Source organism: Corythoichthys intestinalis, chromosome 6 (assembly GCF_030265065.1).
Source record: "Corythoichthys intestinalis isolate RoL2023-P3 chromosome 6, ASM3026506v1, whole genome shotgun sequence".
NCBI lineage: Eukaryota > Metazoa > Chordata > Actinopteri > Syngnathiformes > Syngnathidae > Corythoichthys > Corythoichthys intestinalis.
Window position 1 is genome coordinate 23,852,080 of NC_080400.1, and position 21,154 is coordinate 23,873,233.

Below are 21,154 nucleotides of genomic sequence, written 5' to 3' on the forward strand. Positions count from 1 at the left end.
TGATCTGACGATATGGCGATACAACGATCATTGATACATTGGTCAGGAAATCATTTTAGGATATTCTACAAACAACTAATAACCAGAAAAACAAGCTTCTGCTGTGAATTGGAATGAGTTTATCACTAGTAGACGTCCAATCCATTTGAACGTTCATTCGCTGCCATCCCTCCCACTTCAAACGGATTGAACGTCTATGGCCGTCAGTGGCAGCCAATGCTATGAGGTAATTTTGGGCCATTTAAGGTCATTAACCTGTTGATTTTCAGTTATTTCCTGTTGATTTTGGGGTATTTTATGGGTCACTTCCTGTTTATTTTGAGTTACAGAACAGGAAGTGACCTGGGAATCACCCAAATGAATAGGCAGTGACTCAAACTCAACAGGACTTGACCTGTAAATGCCCTAAAATGAACAGCAAGTGACCTGTAAGTGCCCTGAAAATCAGACAGAATGACTGAACGCTCTGGTTTCGAATGAACAAACGTTCCCAAGTCCGAATGGATTGGGCGTCAAGCACCGTCAATGCAGCCTTAGAGTTAATTGAGACACTATTATGGTGGAAGATTTTGATAGCAACTTGTTCGTTCATTTTTATTTATTTATTTATTTTTTTACATTGACACCTTTTTAAAACGATATTTCGATTCTTGGCAGGAGCATATCGATAACCTTTTGGGATACACAGTATCACGATATATCACCATTTCGATATATTGTCACACTCCTACTGTGTATGTTATCGTGACAAGCCAGTGGCAGGGGTAGTGGGGTGGGGGGGTCCCTGCCCTGGGTGGGGGGGGTCCCTTCCCTATAATGGTCTGTTGCAATGGTCTGCAAGTCTGTTGACAGCCCTGATTCTAAGCATTAGGAATTTATATAATAAAACAGATACAATAATCAAATAAAATTGTCAATAATAATTGGCTTAAAGTACTTTTTTTGCTAAGGGTACTTGGAGTGTTACGCCTATTAAATAATATTTTATAGAAGGAAGATGTGCATTTTAGGCTATTTTATGCTTTTTTAATGTCTTAGAAAGCCACTTCAACTTCAGATCTTTTTGATTTGGGGCCAGGTCATTGTTTTTCTACGGTTCTGCATTGATATGCAATTGATTGCAATTTTCCATTGTGATCAAGATTATTTAATTACAGAGTCTGTAATTATTATTTTTTTAAATTCCTTATTATTTAATCACTTATATTCTATCTAACAATTATACCAAGAAGTGATAGTACTGAAAGTCTATTTGTTGAAAATAGCACAATGGTGGCAAATGACCTAGACAAATTCATTGGAGGCCTTCACCACAGTAGTGGAGGTGATTAAAACACCTGTAAGAAGCAGGAAATAACGGCAAGGACGAGGAATGAGTAAATAACTGTTTCTTCTAACCTGCAGTCCAGCGCCATGCCCCTGAACGTCGGCGACACCGGTTACGGAAGCGTGGCCGGCCCGGGACTCTCGTCCAGCGGGGCCGCCAGCTCTTCGGAGACGGCCGCTTTACTCGTCCCGGAGCCTCAATTTGGAGAGGAGGCGCACGAGTGGCGGCCCATGAGCAAGGAGGAACTCGAGGAGTCGGCGGGCGGGCCGGGTTGGAGAAGGCTCCGCTGGTACCTGGTGGTACTCTTCTGGCTGGTGTGGCTGGCCATGCTGGCTATCGCCGTGGCCGTCATCTTGACCAGTCCGCGGCCCGTAGCCACGCCGCTGGCCTGGTGGCAGGAGTCGCTCTTTTTTCAGCTACAGCCTGACCTCTTCACCGGGACGCCACCAGGGAGTTCAGGGGCCGTCGAGGGTGAGACTTTAAAAAGCTTTTTTTGTGAAGTGAGGCTTAACCTCCTAAATCGCCCATTAATGATAATTGGCTGGCAACCAATTCAGGGTGTCCCCTGCCTACTGCCCGAAGTTAGCTGGGATAGGCTCCAGCACCTCCGCGACCCTCGTGAGGAATAAGCGGCATGGAAAATGAATGAATGAATGAATAAATCAGTGGTTATTGTTGAATGAAAGGACTGATTGACGTGTTCTTTGGAATTCAGAATGTAGTTGTTATTAGATGTTTTCTGCCCTCTAGTGGTAGAAATTGGCATGCCATTTGTAAAGCGGCACATGCTGAAAATTACATTTTCTCACATTTAGCGCTACACAGTGTTTAAAACGTGGTGTAAATTTTTTGAGTCACTTTTTTTTGCGCATTTACAACATTATTTGAGAGGATTATTTAGCAACTTAAATATTCATTTTTAAATAAGAAGTTTTGTGCCTTAATGTTTAAATCCAGAACAAAATATTTAATTTAAATCTTAAATTTATATCCTAAATGCTAAATCTGGAAACGGTTAGAACTAAATATTTAGCTTAATATGCAAATTCACATGACTTGAGACCGGAAGTAACAAAATAAAAGCTGGAGTACACACAATGCTCTTTAAATAGTTTCTCTTAAATATGTACAGTATTTTACCTTGCCTGGTATACTAGACTCACCGCTGTTCCAGCGATTGAGTCTGGCGACAGTCCGGCGGATCAAATTCCGAGGGCGGAGCGAGCAACAGCAAACAGACACTGGAGTGGACCAATCAGCGACGGGCAGACGTGACGTTGTTAAAGCGACAAGTAATTAGCGTGAGCAGAGAATGGAGACGTTTATTCAACATGGCTACCGCGAGCCATGTTGACTGTTGTCAATGATTTGTGTCGATGTGTTTTTGGTAATTTAAAACTGGTTTTACCGCGGATTGGAACATATTCTCGGCTCTCCCGTTCGCCATCTGTGTCGCTGTAGAGACGACTTTCGGCGCGCAAGAGTGATGTAGTAGTAGGCCTAAACTTTAATTTATTGCAAGGGCGTAGGTTTGGTCTCAACATTGGTAGGGACGATATAACCTGCATGTACAATTTTTGCGAGGGACGGGACATCAATAAGACCCAACAGATTGGGTGAACGGGGGTCAGGGCTATATTTCTCACAAATGTCAACCTAATTAATTGACTAAATGATTAATGCAAAAATAAATCCGTATTGATATATACTAACTTTCACATGTTCAGGTGACATACAGTTTGATTCAAACCTTTGTTTTCATATACTACTAAAGAAACATTTTGAAAACTTCCACAATAAATGTCTGGATTTTATTAGCAAATTTTAATTGCAATATTTAAACATAAATTAACATACACAATGAATACAAACTTGTTAATAACCTCTTAAATAGCCAGGAAAAAAAATAAACATTTTTCTTAAGACCACTCAACATTGTCCAAATAAATAACAAAAAACTTCTTAGCGTAAAACAAAAATAAATAAAACTGGAGCCTTCCTTCAGGTAAAACACAACTGCTTTTGTCCACAAGCCAGCCAAACTTAACCAAAAATGGAAACTTTTTACTTCCATTTATGATTAATGTATGATTATCAGAAAAAATGTCTGCATAGGGTGCAAATAAAACTATTTTTAATTAAATAGTGTAGAAAATAGATATTTTAAATAAATGCAAGTCATCAGCCAATCAAACTTGCATTTGAGGGGTCAAGTGGACCAGCACATTCAGCCAGTGAAAAGGGGAAAGTGTCAGTCTGAACATAATGAAAATAATTCACTTAATAATGGTAGGGTCGATTCTATCCTTACAACATATGGGAAAACAATCTAAATGACCTACATAAATGAACTCATTATATAATGCTAAAAAGGTTGCTTAAAAGTTGGTGGGGACAATTTGAGCATCCTGAAAAGTTGGTGGTGTTATGTCCCTTCCGTCCGTATCCAAACCTACGCCATTGATTTATTGCCTGCCATTGACAACAATAAACTAGAAGGACTGGCTGTTAATGCTCATGGTTCAATGCCATTGACGTCTACTGGGAGGTCTAGCAGCAATCATTTGCTGACAACCTCTGCCAGTAAAAATGGATTGGACGTCTAGTGCCGTCGATGGCAACCAGTGAGTTAACATTGATAATTCTAATGCGTATATTATGCCCAGAGATAAAAAAAAAAAATGAGTTGATTGATCTAATGGACTAATTTGCCGTGTTAAACAGAATTCGTATTTAAACAGTCCCCTTTTTATCATGCTATTTGCATTATGACAAGTTAATACTGTAATTGTATTCATATAAGAATGACATGAGCTCACCTACAAAATCCTATGACCGCAAGAGTTGCTTTTAAAATAACCACTCTTGATGACCTGTTATTGTTATGTAACTTGATGTAAATATGCTCACCGCAGAAGGAAACCTTTGTCGTGTGAGATAAACCAGCCCGATAAAAGACATGTCTATATTGCGTAGGAAGCCGTAGCTACTGGTTGCTGACAACTTCCTGTTGACGTAAATAAATAACCTCCCCGCCAAAAAACAGCAGCCACTTTCAACCACATTCAGTGCAACAAAACCCTCCAAACAAAAAGCCAAACCCAATCACTCTAATGCTAGCTTGAAAACCTAAGTCAAAATCCTGAACCCACACTTGAACCTTTAGTTGAATAATAGTTTGGAACTTGGTAACCCAAGTTTAAAATTCTTGAAACCCAAAGAGTAATCGCTAATCTTTGCCTGAAACTAGTGTTGCACCGATACTGGTACGAGCATCGTTATCGGTACTGATAAGGCACTAAAAGACGTTATCGGTATCAAGATATAACATGCCTATGATGTGTAATATTTACTTTTCTAGTTCTAGTTTGCTAGCTGCTGGTCGCCCTAACCAAGATGGCCGTCAAAAATAACTCTATTACAGTATTTTGATTACAGTAGCAGCTACTGTATGTGAACCCAGTCTTTTCATATGCTGACATTTCTACCCACATCGAAAAGCCCAGCTGCAAACTTTTAAGATGGAACAAAGAGGCGGACAGGAGTGTGACAATGAAGCCAACTTTGTGTCTTAAAAAAGCGGGAGTATGCTTTTAATGGTGGCGTACGAATAGTGAACATTCAAATTTTGCCCTCCACTTAAGAAAATTGTGGTTCTCTTAGGGGTGCAACGGTTCAGTTAGCCCACGGTTCGGTTTGAACCTTGGTTTTGGGATCACGGTTACGCTTCGGTTTCGGTTTGCGTTTTGCATTTTTTTTTTTTTTTTTTTTTTTTAAACTGCCTTTATTTTGCTTTTAAGAAAATGAAATAAACACTTAAAATGTAAACATTTTCGACCGTTAAAATGCCTCTTAGCTCTTTGGCTAGTGCAGTGACTGACTACTGAAATACACACACAGTAGTAAAAAAGTTACTTGGCAAAGTAACTGGTGTTACCTTTCATGTTTGTTTGTTTTTTTTTCATTTTTTCAAAACAAAAAACAAAAAATATAGATTAACCTTTGCTATGTTTGGAGGTCATTTAATGTTTTGAATCAACCATTAAAGTTGATAAAATTGATCCTGTTTTTGCATTAGTTCCCTTCTGTCTACTTTCGACGTGTGAAAATTTTAAAACTGTCCTTTAAAGATACACTGAAGTCAAGATTTTGCCGATTAAGGTGTATTTTAGATAAAAAGTTACTTAGGTTCGTTTGGAAAAGGTTCACTACAACAGAGCCTTTCTGAGAAGTTTACTGCTCTAAAATGGCGGCTGTTTACTAACACTACCGAGCCTGTCATTTCGCATGTAGTTCTATATGCATGAGATATCTAGGTGTAGATTGTAGGCTGTCAGCTACTGTCAGGAAATATTGGAGCCACCTAGCCTAGCATCACATTTGCTACAGCGTCACAACAAACATTCTTCCCTCTCCGTGTCTCTGACTTTTCTCGCGTCATTCAACCAACGTATTAGCGCACATTGTCTCATGCCGAAACGGTGACGAAATCCGAACGGAGGAAAAAATACGTAATGCACGAAAAACGCACAGATTTTGAACGTAACATACGGCGTACACATTTAAAAATCAGTGCTCACTTGTACAAATTACGCCGAGACCGTACAACTTGACAGGTATGAATTATAGTGGACCGTCACAGGTAGTAGCACTCTGTAGCATGGGACGTCCAACTATCAGTGGTCAGGGCGAAACTATGTGCTTTAGCGAAATCATCTTTGATGGCTTTGCCTGCCATTTCATAAATGTCGGGGATTACGTTGTTGGAGAAATATGTCCGCTAGGGAACAATGTAACGCGGGTCAAGCATTGCAAATAAATTAAGGAAGCCCGCCCTGTGTTTTCACTGGTGTCATCTTCGGGGTTGTCCTGCTCTGAGAAAGTGATATCTGTGGGTGATGCCGGCTGAGGTGCCGGAGTCATGTTATAAGTGCTGCCATTAGCATAGGGAACAAGCGGTGAGCAATGCTTGCAAATTGTTTTTGTTTTTTGTTTTTTTCAATATTTTCTCTCCCTCCGCATTGTAGTCCACAGGCAAACCGAAATGTTGCCACACCGCAGATTTGAAAGAAGCCGGTCCTTCCTCAAAATTCGGTCTCTCCACTCCTGCGCTCGCCATAGCTTTTTGTTTTCTTTCTTGTTTCACTTTCACTTCGCTCGTAAGCGAGGGAGGGTGTTACTCGGCTTCTATGACACAGGTGCTTGACAGCGTTCGGACATTTACTTGCGGGCGGGAATTTCTCCACAGCGGTGCTTCACGACACACACAGGCACACAGAGCTCGACCAATTCATTCCACAAGCTTTCGGAATAAATTATTTGCCAAACGGAAAAGGCGTGGTTCATAAAAGCGTATTGAACCGTACAGGGCGCAAACCGTTGCACTGCTAGTTCTCGTCTCATTTTGTTGGCTGATCAGTTAAGTTTCTCATTCAAACGAGAACTTTACTCATCCAAACGAGACGTTACTCGTCCAACTTCTCATCCAAACGAAAAGAAAAAACTTCCCCTGATGTCTTTTTAGGGGATTCGTAGTATTTAGTACAATACTAAAAGGATAATATATATATGTATTCTGCATTTTCAAAAAATGTTGTATTGGCATTAGACGATGTCTGAATCCATTCTGGAAGCCCAAAAATGATATCAGTGCAACAATACTTGAAATCCTAGCGAGGTGAGCAAACCCTAGTTTAAGACCCTTAAATTGGCTTGAACCCCTAGATTTAAAACTTAAGCCTCGTTAAAACAATTGCCCTGATAAAGTAAAAAAAAAAAATGTTGGTGATTTTGTTTAGGTCTGCAGCAATCGATTGTTTAAGTAATCGATTAATCTATTGATTAATTAGTTTGAATAATCGAGTACTTTAATTTTTGCACTATAAGGCGCACGTGACTATAAGCCACCACTCACCAAATTTGACACGAAAATGACATTTCTTCATAGGTAAGTCGCTCTGGACTAAAAGCTGCAGCTGTCCTCCTTGTATTATGGGATATTTACACCACAAGATATTAACTGGTAACACTTTTTTGACAGCAGCATCATACGAATGTCAGAAGACCAAATGAACCACCTGAATCTGAACCAAATGGCTGCAAAGCTTCATTGCTTCAAAAAGCTTCATTTGGCCATCTGTGCTTCCTTGGGGAGACATTCAACCTCTGCTGCCACCTGCTGTCAACACTGTTGTTGTCCAACATGCCTCCTAGCATGCATTGCAGCGCTACAGATTTAAATAACAATCAAAAATTCGTGTTCTGTGCTAATTCTTTCTTCAATTACTGTTCCAGTTGTTTCATTAATTGCTAGTTATGGTATTTGGTAACACTTTATTTGACAGTGGCGACATAAGACTATCATTATTATGACATGACACTGCCATGAGCTTTAATGAATGCTTATGACAAATGTCATTTTGTGTCATCCGGCAAATTATCTCGCTTTTGAATAGATGTAAAAGATTTGAGCTGGACATAAATGGATTTAGTGACATAATTTGCGCTATGATACCTAATGACATCTGTCCTAAGCATTCAGTAATGCCCGTGATAGTGTCATGTCACAGTTATGACGGTCATATGACGCCGCTGTCAAATAAAGTGTTACCTATTAACCCAAATAGATCAGCAAATAAGCCGCACTGGTCTATAAGATGCATGATTCAAAATTAAGGGAAAAAAATAGCGGCTTATAGTCCGAAAATTACTGTAGTCGGATCCCGAACATTTAATGCGTTGCAGAATAAATATTAGGAGATGTAAAACAAAGAAGTGTTATGCTTGCAATAATATTTATTTTGGCTTGCTGAGATTGCACTTTGAAACGCATTGAAAATGAATACAAAATAAAACCCTGAGTGTTTCTTCAAACGCTGTAGAATTGCACATTCATTTCACAAGCACAATAAATGCATTTAAGAATTGTTCAAATTCGCCTCCCCAGCCAAGCCGCACGGAAACAGCGACAGCCAAAACAAGTGCCGCTCGGCTGATGCTGCCTCGCGTGCGCCAACCGGGAAGGTGGAACGTCGCGCGTTCTCTTCTTATTTTAACCCTTTGTACTGACTCCATGTTTCAAAAGTTTGAAGAAGACTCACCGAAAACAGGTTGACAATTTATTTGTCGACAATGGTCAAAAACAAGGCAAAAACAGATGACGGAGGGACAATTCTGGATCCGAAACAAGGCTACATTTTTCCGAGCAGCAAAAATCTGTGTTATCTCAGTGTCCAGTGTTTTTAAGTCCGTGATGTAGTGGGCCGGCTGAAGGTGGGTCCGGGCGTTGCTTTGGGATCATCCCTCTCTGGCCGGTTTCAGGCTGTTTAGGTTCGTGCGTGGATGGGATGTGGTTGCCACAGCGACCGACGATGGTCTTGACGTCCCAAGCGCCTTCTATTAACTTTGTTATCCGGGCTGGCACTACTTGTTGTCGGACAAAGAGCTTTTGTCCTTGCAGGACTGATGTGCAAGTTTTGGTGCGTCAATCTTGCTCGTGGCACACACGTTGGGCTTCTATGATAAGATGGCGTTGTGTATCTATTCCGTTTCTTCAAACTATGGTGTGCTATTTATTTTACATTAGGTTTGTTAGAGTAGTGCAGTCTTACAGTGAATATGAGAAATAATACTATTCCCTGATTGATTCTATTACGTGTGTTCGAGTAATGCAAACAGTTAGACGGTGCCTATGAGAAACGGTACCATTTTTCCTTTTCCCCCTCATGAGCGCCGATAAGGTGATTCACTTTACTGTGTTCAAGGCCACTGAGTGAAGTCTGCCTAAACTATAGTTAAATGAATGTGTTATACTAATGCAAACAATTATATGGTGTGTGCGAGAACGGTACCTTTTCCCTTCAGAATAAATTTAAATACCTAAGTCTTTCTTCAAACGCTGTAGAATTGCACTTTTATTTCACAAGCGCAATAGATGCATTTAAAAATAGAATACCTGAGCTTAGCTTTAAACGGTATTTAAAAAAATAATTAAATGCAGATCTAAGTACAACAAAAGTACAACTTGCATAGCAAACGTCCGCTAGCTTAAATGCTGTATGTTTTTTCTTTTTCTTTTTTTTTTCTTTTTTTTTTTTTTCTAACAAAACTCTTAAAAATTGTTCAAACGAATATTCCTACCAAAGACTGCTAAATATTCTTCTAAACTAAATGAATAACTAGCTAATAAACATATTCGCTCAAACAAAAATTTACCTTTTGTTGGTTTTAACAGGGAGCAGCTGGATTCAGCCATGTTAGATGAGTTATGTCATATTCACTGTTGCCACTAGTAGGGCAGTATATCCACCAAAATCAGAACAACTAAACGCAAAACTCTTTCAAAACAAACCATTACAACGCCACTCTAATTAAACAATTCCCAAGAGCAGCAAAATTTAATTCAAACCTTTTTTTCTGATCGAATTACTCGAGTTAATCGATTCATTTTTGCAGCACTAATTTTGTTAAATGTAAAATGGCGAGGTTACATGATTAATATACCTTACTTGTTTTTCTTTTAATTACAGCACTGTGTGATCAACTCCCTTACCTGAAGTCTTTGGGCATCAGTGCTCTGGTCCTGAAGGGCTTTTCTGACCCCTTGAACACTACTGAAAATGGGGAGCACCCAGCGATTCTGCCTTACGTCCAACATCTGCTTAATGAAAGCAATAAAGCAGGTGAGTGAGACAAAGGCTTTTGGACGGAATGGTTCAGAATTCTTCCTTGGATCATTGGTCACGTGTTCTCTCAGGCTTCAAACTGGTTCTGGACGTGTGCGACGTGCAACATTTTGGAGATCAGAAGGTTGAAAGTGAAGGAACGTCAGACGACGCACAGGTGTATTGTGTTCTTAAAGGGAACCTCGGACTTAAAGACTTCTTGGCTCTAATAAGCCACAATTGTTCTCTTATTCCAAAATATATCAATAGAAACGCATAAAATGTTGCCATTAATTTTAAAATCTATAATTATTTTGTGCATGTTTTAACTGACAATGGTTGTATGTCTCCTTGTGCCCTGCAATTGGCTGGCAACCAGTTCAGGGTGTCCCCTGCCTACTGCCCCGAGTTAGCTGGGATAGGCTCCAGCACCTCCGCGACCCTCGTGAGGAAAAGCGGCATGGAAAATGAATGAATGAATGAATGTTTTAACTGACGGAGGGCACCATGTTCTATGCGTTGGCCTGAACTAAGAGAATAGCTGTGCTAGCTAGAAAGTGAAGCTAGTATGACTACTAGCATGATTTTGTCACATTCTGCAGCTGGTCAGATTGTTTTGATACAGAGCTGTGGGATGAGTTCCCGACATCATACCTGCATCCAATTCCAGCTCATCAGCAGTGTCTTTAAACCGTTCCTAGGCAGGTTGCTGCCATTTGACAGTTTGTATTCTCTATCCCTTTTTTGCTTGCCTTGGTTTTTTACGCGGCGAGACATCCAACACATGCGCACATCGTTTAAAAACGGAGAGTAATTACTACTTATGTTTTTGTTGAGTCTTGCATTACCTTCTCATTGCCTCAAAATACTTTTTGCATGTGTTTCCTTCTCATACTTAGTTTTAAGCATTGTGTTTTCTTGTGGTAGCTTTAAAGCAGATGTGGATGTGTTAACCATATGAGTCAGATAGTGTATTTAAACAACCCTTATTTGATGTGTTTAAGTATTTTCTTAAGGCAGATTTAGTTTGTTCTGCCTGTATGCATCTAAAAAAAAAAAAAACAAGCTGAAAGCGCACGGTAGTACTTTTGGGTGTCAAATTCGCCTCTTGTAGGACAATTTGCCAGAACACCAGTTTTGTCCTACTCTCGTCTCGTCTCATCCCGTCTTTCCTGTTCATTTTGCTTTTGCTGCTCGTTTTGTGAAATATCAACAGTGCTGTCACGTTCATTAATGATCCTCTTGGGTTCAAATTGAAAGGGATGAACAGATGACACATTTATGTCGCTACTAGTCATAGTCTGGAAGCCCGGCAGCGTAGTCCAGTGACGTCACCGCGCTGTGGGGTTAACAACAATGGCGACCTACTAGTTAAACTAATTTTACAAAAATTGTACAAAACAAAAACATTAAAATGGGTTTTAATATCAAATTATTTTAACTCATACTAACGTTTATCTTTGAAGAACTACATGTCTTTCAATCCGTGGTTTCCTTTAACATTAGTACTCTTTTAGAAGTGTCTAATTTACTAAAAGTGTGTTTATATTCTCACAGTACGCACTTCGCTTCTGGTTGAGTCAAGGCGTGGCAGGGTTTTTAATCTGTGACACAGATGCAGCCTTTACACAAAAGGTTAATTCTTTTCACCTGTAGTGATTTTATTTTGAAATCATTGAAAGTCATTTATTTGCACTGTAGTCTCTCGTGCAGTGGAGACATATTTTGGAGGAGTTCAGCAAAGAAGATGAAGAGAGGTATCGTTGCATAATTAGTGGACAAATTACGTTTACTTTATGCTAAAAGCATGTTTATATTTTTTAGGATCGTTGTGGTGAAACAAACGCGAGAGGTGCTTCCTCCACTGAAGGTCTCCAGCCAGCACCTTAATATCACCTTGGTGGACGTGGTGCTGAAGACGGTGCTGCCTGAATCGCCTGACCTGCCGTCAGACCAGCAGGTGGCAAACGCCATCGAGACTCACCTCCAGACGCCTGAGGACACGTGGCTTGGCTGGATGGTGGGAATAGATTATAAAACCCTGCCATTTGACCATTTTAATCTTCCCTATGTTGAAGACTCTAAAGTCAACTTATCTGTTTTTAGATTGGATGCAAAGCCCGGTCTGACTTGAGGAGACTGCTGCTGGTGTTGCTCATGACACTGCCGGGGTCGCCTGTGGTCCAGTACGACCAGCTGGAAGCTGCACAGGTTTAGTCAAAACTCTACATTTGAATTCCTTTTTTGAAATACTTGAAATTGAATATTATTTTTGTATTTTTTCACTCGGGGATCATCGCAGGGAGGAAATGGTAGCGAATTGCCTGATTTCACAGTGAGTAAAAGCATCATTTGTACTGTCACGGTTTGAACATTTATGTAATTTAGGGATCTACCACAAGAGGGGGCCAGCGTTGAATTTGGCCTAGTTTAGCTGACAGGTGGGGTTTCTTCTTCCTTTCAGCATAAACTCAAGTCAAGACATTCAGAAATGTCCCTCTTCAAATCTCTGAGTCACAGCAGAGCGCGTGAAGAAGCGCTCCTCTTCGGAAGTTTCACTTTTCTTCCCTTCAACAAGTCCTCAAATGCCACTGAGTCCTCTTCCTCCTCACTTCCCATCCTGGCCTTTTTACGCTCGTGGGGCTGCGTCCACTTCCTGGTGTTACTCAACGTCGGGCCGGAGGTCCGCCCACTGAACCCTACCTGGGCGCCCAGCCTGCCCGAGGCTGGCGTCTTCGTAGCCAGCTCGGCGATGGACCGCTTGGGCGCCGTCACCCTCGACAAATTGGTGCTACAGCCGCGGGAAGCTGTTGTGGTCAAGCTGTTTGAGCCAGGGAGCTACTCATAAAGTCCTCATAAATTTAATGACATTTTCTTAAATTATAATCTATGAAATGTGTGCTGTTGTATAAGTTAAATAAAAAGGATTTCATCAAAAGCTTGTTTTTCATGCTAAAATTAATCTTGTGACCTTTTAAATCTTCAATCCAGTGGAACATAGTGAAGCTGTTAAAATGACTCTTACAAAAAAAACAGCAGCATCACTGACTTTCACGCACCATACGGTGAAGATAATGGCATTGAAAATAAGGCGAAGGTTACAAAAACAAAACAATTACATTTGGCGGAAAACACAGACAAGACTGAAAAAGCAGTTTCTGCCTTGCACTCCTCTTTAAAAGAAAGTGCTGTATTGTAAGCCAAAACAACTGTTGTTTGATAGAACAATATGTCCATATGCTGCCATAGCAGATTCATGGCGCATTAAGCCCCCGAACTTTTTAATCTGTCTGTTTTACCCTGAAAACCCCCGTTTACAGATGTCGCGCAACCGCTTTTGTTTTAACCTAGCCATAAAAAGAAGGTAAGTCATCGTATTTATTATTCAAAATGTCTGTTATTTTTAGCTTAGAATCAAGAATTGATGTCTAATATTTGGTTTAAAAAGAAAACGACTTTAAAAAAAATTATTCACTTGCATATTTTAAACTTTTAAACAAATTACTTCACAATCAAAAAAATTGGCGTCTGTAAAAGAAGTCACGGCTATCTACCTCATAACTATCGCTTGATTGTATTTTTTCCCGTTACTGTCGCATTTCCCCCCCAATATTTTAGATGATAAATATTCAATCCAAACAAATTTTGAAAAATAACATTTAAAAGGGTAAATATATGAAAAAGAAAATCTCGACCACTCCTTGTCTGCAATTTTTGCATCGCGATCCTTGTTATATCACCATGTTTCACCCATAAAGTCCCCCCAAAATCCAGCTGTGGCCATTCACAGCTGTGTCTTGACACTCGGTGATATATGCTACATGGAGTTTTTTGATCGAAACAAGGTAAGTACGCGATTATATCTCGTTAAAATTGTGGCGTCTTTAATTCTGTTCTCATGTGCTCTCGCCTCCAGTTAGGGTTTTCCTGTTTTTTTTTTTTTTTTTTTTTTTAATGCCCCCCTGTTCAAAATTTTTCTCCCCCCAGAAAATTGAGATTTGAAGCTTTCCAATGATGTATCACACATGCATATCAGACAATTTTGAAATTTGGCCAAACTGGGGGTCTCAGAGTGGAACTTCAAGTCACCTGAGTGTTTTCCGCCATATACATACTTGCATTTCAATACTTATTCTTGGGTAACATTTTATTTCACATAAAAAAAATCTCATTTACAGATCAAATTCTACATTCTAGCAGATTTACAAAACTGGAGCTTGGATGTCATGCTAAAAAGCCAAAGTGAGTGTACAAAATACACAAGCTGGCAACAACAAAGTAGCATGAATACAATTTTGAAAGCTATACTCATCACACCGAACAGCTGGCTAATGTTAACATAGGGACTTTAGGGGAAAGAAGCTTTAATTTTCTTGGGTGCATCTGTTGGTGAGAGACACAGTGAATAAAATTGTTTGGAAACACTGATTTGTAAGAGGGGAATTCTAGGAAGTTCGCGGGGATGACGTGAAGGAAATCCCAAGCTTTAACCCTGAACACTGAAAGATAAACATTCGCGTTAATTCCTCCCAGTTTAAATGAATTGAACGTCTATCGCTGCAGAGGTGGATAGTAATGCGTTTCATGTACTACGTTACATTTACACTGAGTAGTTTTACTAACCATACTTTTTACCTCAGTAGATTTGTGAAGAAAAAAACCCTACTCTCACTCCGCTGCTTTGGACTACACAAATCGTTACATTTTTCCTCTATATTTTTCATATTAGATTAGATTTTTTCTTTTTGTTTTGCCAGCGATGCAAGGAGTAGCTCTACCAATTTCACCAATGAGACGTCACAACAATAATTACATGACTCCATTATACAAATCAGACGCAAGCTTGCTGTTCTATGATCACGCCAGCAGTTGTTGTGTCGAGTGGTGTCTTTAAAGCACCGTAAAAAATGTATTTGACATAGAGCGTTGCACCCAACATGATTCGAAAGTGCGGATTTTAACCTCTCCCCCGATATTAATTTGGCACCGATTGACCACGGAAAACCGGAGATCAGGTCCATTTAATTTAATAGTAATTATGAAGGAACTATTCACCATTCAAACTAGGAACTATTTTCTCTACTAGAGGGCACTCATGCTCTTTGGACGAATAATGCTTCATTTGTCATTTATTTTTCTCTCGCCGGAATTCAAATTTTTTTGTGTGTGTTTCTTTCGCTTAATGTGGTTATGTAATGGGTTATTGTACAGTATCATTGTAACAACAGTTTATATAGATAACTACTGAGAAAAAAAAAATCAAATTTTTAAGCAGTTACAATGTCACTCATTACTTGAGTATTCTTTTCACTGGATACGTTTTTTACTTGTACTTGACTACATTTATTGGATGACTACTTTTACTTGAGCAATATTATTTTGATATAACACTCATAAGCGGATTTTAAGGGGGGGCCAGGGGGGTGTCATTGCATGTAATTGACTTTTCCTATATATACGTATGTAAATATATACCTGTATGTATATACACACAAAAGTTGTAAAGCAATAAAATTGCAACAAAAATGAATGAAATGAACAAAAAAACATTTTTATAATGGGTCGAAATTATTTTTCGAGCACCTTAGACAGTCATTTGTTTTGCATATAATTTAATATCTATATTATATATATATATACTGTATATATATGTATATACATACATTATAAGGAAAAAGATATTTTTAAAAATGATTTTTCTCGTTTGACTAAAAAAAAAAATATATATATATATATATATATATATTTTTTTTTTTAAAGCAACTTTTTAGGGGATCGAATGATTTAGACACAAATGTCCTAATCATAATATGGCTCAAACACAAAAAGGATTGCTTCAATTGCTTCAAAAAATTAAGTGTTCAAATGCATATTTTTCAATCTCAAATATTTTTTCGCATTCAAAAACTTTTTTGTATGATTGAAATGTTTCTTTTTTTGATTGAAGTGATTTTTCTTATTGATTGAAATGTTTTTGAAGCAACTTATTTTTTGATTGAATAATAAAGAGAGAAATGTCCTGGCCAAAAATGTGGCCCAAACACAAATCAACATTACTTCAATCAAAAAGTTGCTTTAATTAAACAAAAACAAAACAAAAAAAACCTTGACTTCAATCCAAAAAAAAAAAAAAAACAGAAAAAAAAAAAATCAAAGAAAAATAGTTTTCACATGCTTTTTGAGTTTCAAATTTATTTTTGTATTCAAACACATTTTTTTTTTAATTGAACCGACTTTTTTTGGGGTTGAAAATATATATTTTGATTGAAGGAACTTTTTTTTCTTTTTCTTTTTTTGATTAAATAATAAAGAAACAAATCTACCTCCATATGGCTTCGCCCAGGGGATACAATTTTTGACTGGGGTAACTACATTGGCACGACACCGGTGGGCGTGCCAAATTTAATGGATGACGATCTTGGCGAAAAGTATTGCTTAAGCAGCCTGATTTAGAATTCCCCTCAAGAATGATGGGAAACAAAGCGCTCATTGTCAACTTATTATTTTAATTATTCTTTTAAGTCAATTTTATTGCTGACACTGTGTTTTTGGGGTCATCAACATGTTGTGCCCCCCTGCCCCAAAAGTCAAACTCTGCCTATTGTAACGCTACTCTTACTTGAGTACAATTTTTGGCTACTCTACCCACCTGGCATGTACTGAGACAAATACTATGACATAATTCGAATGTTACTTAACCATAACTACAGTGTATGCGTTTTTAATTCATTTAGCATTCATTAACGTGGTATTTATCTATGTATATTTATATAAAAATATTTGTTCAAATGATTAATAATAATTTTAAAGATTGCTAACAGCCTACCACAGTCCCTGAAAGGTTTGAATTGTAATTTCACCAATTTGAAAAATATTTCCAAGTCCCTAGGCAACGTTAGCGGTAATTAGCATGAGAGACCAATTTACCAAAACGAGGTAAATTCTACCACACCTCCCGCGAAGTGTGAACAAGTGTAAAACTGGCGTTCAAGCTTTTGCTAAATTTATTGAGCGGCTGTCTGATGCACCGCTGCAAACGTTATAAAGAAACAAAACAAGCTCTTTGCACCCAAAAGGTTCACCCACTGACATAGACACACATCATTTCACTTTATATCTAAACAGTGTACATGTTTCACCAATGAAACACTTGCAAATTAATTATTCATACACAAGATGGGCAAAGTGCTTTCAAATGGACCATTAGTAGACCTTCACTATCTAAGTTTTTCATGTCCTTTTTGGTCATTTTAGGATTGAATCAATGAAAGAACACTGTAAACATTCATGCATATAAATTATATATATATATACACACAGGTAATTGACTGCCAATTACAGTGATAGATGTCCAATCCATTTTGACTAGACGGTTCAAATGTATTGGACGTCTATAGCTGTCAATGGCAGTAAAACAGTTAAAAAGTAAAAATGGGGAGGGGCAGTCAGTCTATTCAAGGAGTCAGTGTGGCTTGTTTGAACAGTGCAAGTCCAAAGATGTCGAACAAAGTATTTTTAGTTCATCATTTACCAGGCGACGTGGGTAAGCCCGCATAATAGCCATTCTGCGTCAAGTCAGGAGCATGACGTTGAATCACGTGGCCCTCCAAGGACAAGGGCATGGCAACGGAGTGAGATGGGGTCTTGACGCCGGCCCCCCGGCCAAAGCGGCAGTTCAGCAGTGAGCGCAGGTGTCGTAAAACGGACTTGCGGCAGATGATGAACACCCACGGGTCCACGATGGGGTTGAAGGCGTAAAAGCGGAAAGCAGTCAGGTTCTCCTTGTCGTCGCTGAACGGGTGGATGGCGTTGATGAACCCGGCAAACTGAGAAGATGGGAAGCAAGTGTCAGCATGGATTGTTTTTTTGTTTTGTTTTCACACAATACAACAAAGACAAAATATATTCAGGGATAAACTAATAGTGTTGGCCAAAGATATGCTCTTTTGTTAAAAAGTATTGTATTCCTTTATTAAAAGTCAAATATTTCTGAAACAAAATTGTCAAACATCTCAAAAATATTTTGTATTTTTTATTGCCTTAGGTGAGGGGTTGGCAACCCGAAATGTTGAAAGAGCCATATTGGACCCAAAAAACATGTCTGGAGCCGCAAAAAAATTACGATCCAGTAGCAATTTGATTTTGTGAAGGTTTTCAGTTTAATTTTGCTATTTCCAATTTGCTATGTTAATAATTGTGATGTTTATTTACCACTGTTGAAATTCGCCTCCCCAGACAAGCCGCACGGAAACTGCGACAGCTGAACAAAGTGCCGCTCTGCCGATGCTGCCTCCGCTCGTGCCAACCGGGAAGGCGGAACTTCGCGCGTTCTCTTTTTATTTTAACCCTTTGTACTGACTCCATGTTTCAAAAGTTTGAAGAACACTCACCGAAAACAGGTTGACAATTTATTCGTCGACAGTGGTCAAAACAAGGCAAAAACAGTCGACTGAGGGAACCAAAGCAAGGCTGCATGGCAAAATGTTTCCGAGCCGCAAATCTGTCTTATCTCAGTGTCCAGTGTTTTTTAAGTCTGTGGGCCGGCCGACGGTGTGTCCAGGCGTTGCTTTGGGATCATCCCTCTCTGGCCGGTTATCGGCTGTTTAGGTTCGTGCGTGGATGGGATGTGGTTGCCATAGCGACCGACGCTGGTCTTGACGTCACAAGCGCCTGCTATCAACTTTGTTATCCGGGCTGGCACTACTTGTTTTAGGGCAAAGCGTGCTGGTCTTTGTCCTTGTTCGTTTGTCGGGAGGACTGATTGCCAGAGTTGGTGCGTCAATCTTGCTCGTGGCGCACACGTTTTGGGCTTCCGTGATAAGATGGCGTTGTGTATCTATTCTGTTTCTTTAAACTATGGTGTGCTATTTATTTTACATTAGGTATATTAGAGTAGTGTAGTTCTACAGTAAATATGAGAAATGATACTATTCCCTGATTGATTATATTACGTGTGTTCGAGTAATGCAAACAGACGGTGCCTACGAGAAACGGTACCATTTGTCCTTTTCCCCCTCATGAGCGCCGATAAGGTGATTCACTTTACTGTGTTCAAGGCATGGAATGTGTTATACTCATGCTAATAATTATATGGTGTGTGCGAGAACGGTACCTATTCCCTTCACCACTTTTCGTCTCACTCCGAAGAAAGAGGAAAACTACGATCGGCCCGCCATGATTTTTACATCATCAGCCTTTGTGTTGTGACCCGGGAATTAAATGTCTGCTTTTGCACATGCCGCATCTCGGGTAAGTCCCAGACATTATACTAAGACGCTTTCCGGTAAATGTCCGTATTATCTCTGTGTCAGTCGACCCGGGAAATTGTTCTCGCACATAAGGGCTACCCGTTCAAATCCTGGGAATTGGGTACAGTGCCCTCCATAATTATTGGCACCCCTGGTTAAGATGTGTTTTTTTAGCTTCTAATATATATATATTTTTTAATTCAAATAATATGGGACTTTAATGGAAAAAAAGAAAAATCCAACCTTCAATACAAGTGCATTTATTCAGTGGGGAAAAATCCCACGTAAAGAACTAATTATTTGACATCAAATAATGTGTGTCACAATTATTAGCACCCCTAGTGTTAATACTTTGTACAACCCCCTTTTGCCAACAAAACAAGGTCTGGGGACTGAGATGGCCATGGGAGGAGCTTGATTTTGTGTCTGGTGAACCATTTCTGTGTAGATTTGGCCATATGTTTAGGGTCATTGTCTTGCTGAAAGACCCAGTGACGACCCATCTTCAGCTTTCAGGCAGAGGGCAACAGATTTTGATTTAAAATGTCCTGGTATTTCAAAGCATTCATGATGCCATGCACCCTAACAAGGTTCCCAGGGCCTTTGGAAGCGAAACAGCCCCAATGTCGGATAAAATAGGCCCAGACCTTGAAGGGTTAAACGAACTTGAGGCCTACCACGCAAAAACCAACTGACCCTCATACAAAACAGGAACTGCGCTGCGACTGCAGTCACTGTATGTAATAAAGTGTGAGAATCTGTACTTCACCAAGATTAACAACTCTGCATTTTGGGATCAGGAAAATGTCCAAGTCAGATAGTTGTGGACACATTAGTGTAGTTCTCCCGTTATACCGAAAATGTTGCCTGCACCGCAAGCCATGCAGGCAGACAGCAGCAGCTGGAAGCTCAAACACAGCTGCTCCGTGAAGAGCATTTCTCACCTCATTCTTCAGCTCCATCAACAATTATCCATAACCTTTGTGGGAAAAAACAACAAACCCTACAATCCTTGATGATGGATTTTTTTTCAGTACTGGTGTAAATGTTTCCCTGTTGCTAGGGCCTTCAATGTGAATTAGGTGATGACAGAGAAGTAACAGTGGGAGTAGTTCTACCCTGAGTACACACTTATACTCACATGGTTGTGGTTAACCATGACAAGTCGAAGGAGTGTGAGGGAACTGCGAGGCATAAGCGACCCTCTATTGAACTAGTGTACACAACTATGGAAGTTGTCATCTTGCATATGTCACATGGTGCAAAAAGTGGAAGTACAACAGCAAATGTGTACTCAGTGATGTCAGAAAGTCCACGTGGTAATTTGAGGTAATGTTTACCTTCTTCAATGTCATAACAATAAAAAAGGTCTGTTAATTGTCATAACCAGAGTGCCAATGTGGTGCTTTGGTCAGATGTTCCAGCCCACACATAAAACAATTTTTGTAATAAGAAAAATAGCAACGCATAGTACTGTAGTGATTAAAACAGAAACACTTTTTCAATCGCTACATTGTTTTTTTTTTCCAGCTTTCAATTCAAATGTCAGTGGCAGTACATTTTTTAAAATCTTTTAGTCTTTCTTTTCTTCTCTTTTAACACCATAACAAAGATTATTTTAACTTCACTGACTGGTGCTGCAGTGTTTATCAACGCCCCCCCCCCCCGCACTATAAATCACAGTAATATTCGAGGTTTGACTTGAGCTGCAACTGACAGTTGCGAAATAGGCGCTGTACCTCCAGAGTTAGCAGAGCTCTTCCGATGTTTTTTTCAAGGTATCTGATAAATACAATTTCCCCAAAAATGCGATAAACTTCAGTGCGATTTATGTTTTTTTCCTCCTTGTGCATTTTTGGTTGCTGCCACTTATACCCTGGCAGAACTTGTCAATAAAATATGGCACTGATCATAGA

At 39.4% G+C, this 21,154-nt stretch overlaps 2 protein-coding genes across 4 annotated transcripts in view; one reads left to right on the forward strand and one right to left on the reverse strand.

The window, feature by feature from the left end:
* Window positions 1-1,313: 1,313 nt before the first annotated feature.
* Window positions 1,314-12,906, forward strand: si:dkey-202g17.3 (4F2 cell-surface antigen heavy chain). Of its 2 annotated transcripts, none has more exons than XM_057839519.1 (9): window positions 1,314-1,798; window positions 9,856-10,008; window positions 10,083-10,168; window positions 11,548-11,625; window positions 11,704-11,747; window positions 11,815-12,010; window positions 12,097-12,201; window positions 12,293-12,325; window positions 12,455-12,906. In XM_057839519.1, exons 1-9 carry the CDS (start codon window positions 1,414-1,416, stop codon window positions 12,836-12,838), a joined length of 1,464 nt encoding a protein of 487 aa, XP_057695502.1. In that variant the 5' UTR covers window positions 1,314-1,413; the 3' UTR covers window positions 12,839-12,906. The 2 variants fall into 2 exon arrangements, with proteins under 2 accessions (XP_057695502.1, XP_057695501.1); XM_057839518.1 differs by having other exon boundaries at window positions 1,315-1,798; window positions 11,692-11,747; window positions 12,455-12,905.
* Window positions 12,907-15,755: 2,849 nt separating this feature from the next.
* The window catches only part of ptgir (prostaglandin I2 receptor), a 59,032-nt gene continuing 53,633 nt past the window's right edge, over window positions 15,756-21,154 (reverse strand). For both annotated transcript variants that reach the window (XM_057839823.1, XM_057839824.1), the window contains exon 3: window positions 15,756-17,816. In XM_057839823.1, coding sequence (XP_057695806.1) covers window positions 17,514-17,816 — 303 coding nt within the window. In that variant the 3' untranslated portion in view covers window positions 15,756-17,513. The remainder of the gene's footprint in view (window positions 17,817-21,154) is intronic.

Excerpts from the sequence above, each read along its gene's own strand:
- si:dkey-202g17.3 (XM_057839518.1), top strand. The coding sequence starts at position 1,414 with ATGCCCCTGAACGTCGGCGACACCGGTTACGGAAGCGTGGCCGGCCCG. Across the intron at positions 10,009-10,082 it reads TAATGAAAGCAATAAAGCAG|GCTTCAAACTGGTTCTGGAC; the intron begins GTGAGTGAGACA and ends GTGTTCTCTCAG. Across the intron at positions 11,626-11,691 it reads ATGCAGCCTTTACACAAAAG|TCTCTCGTGCAGTGGAGACA; the intron begins GTTAATTCTTTT and ends TTTGCACTGTAG.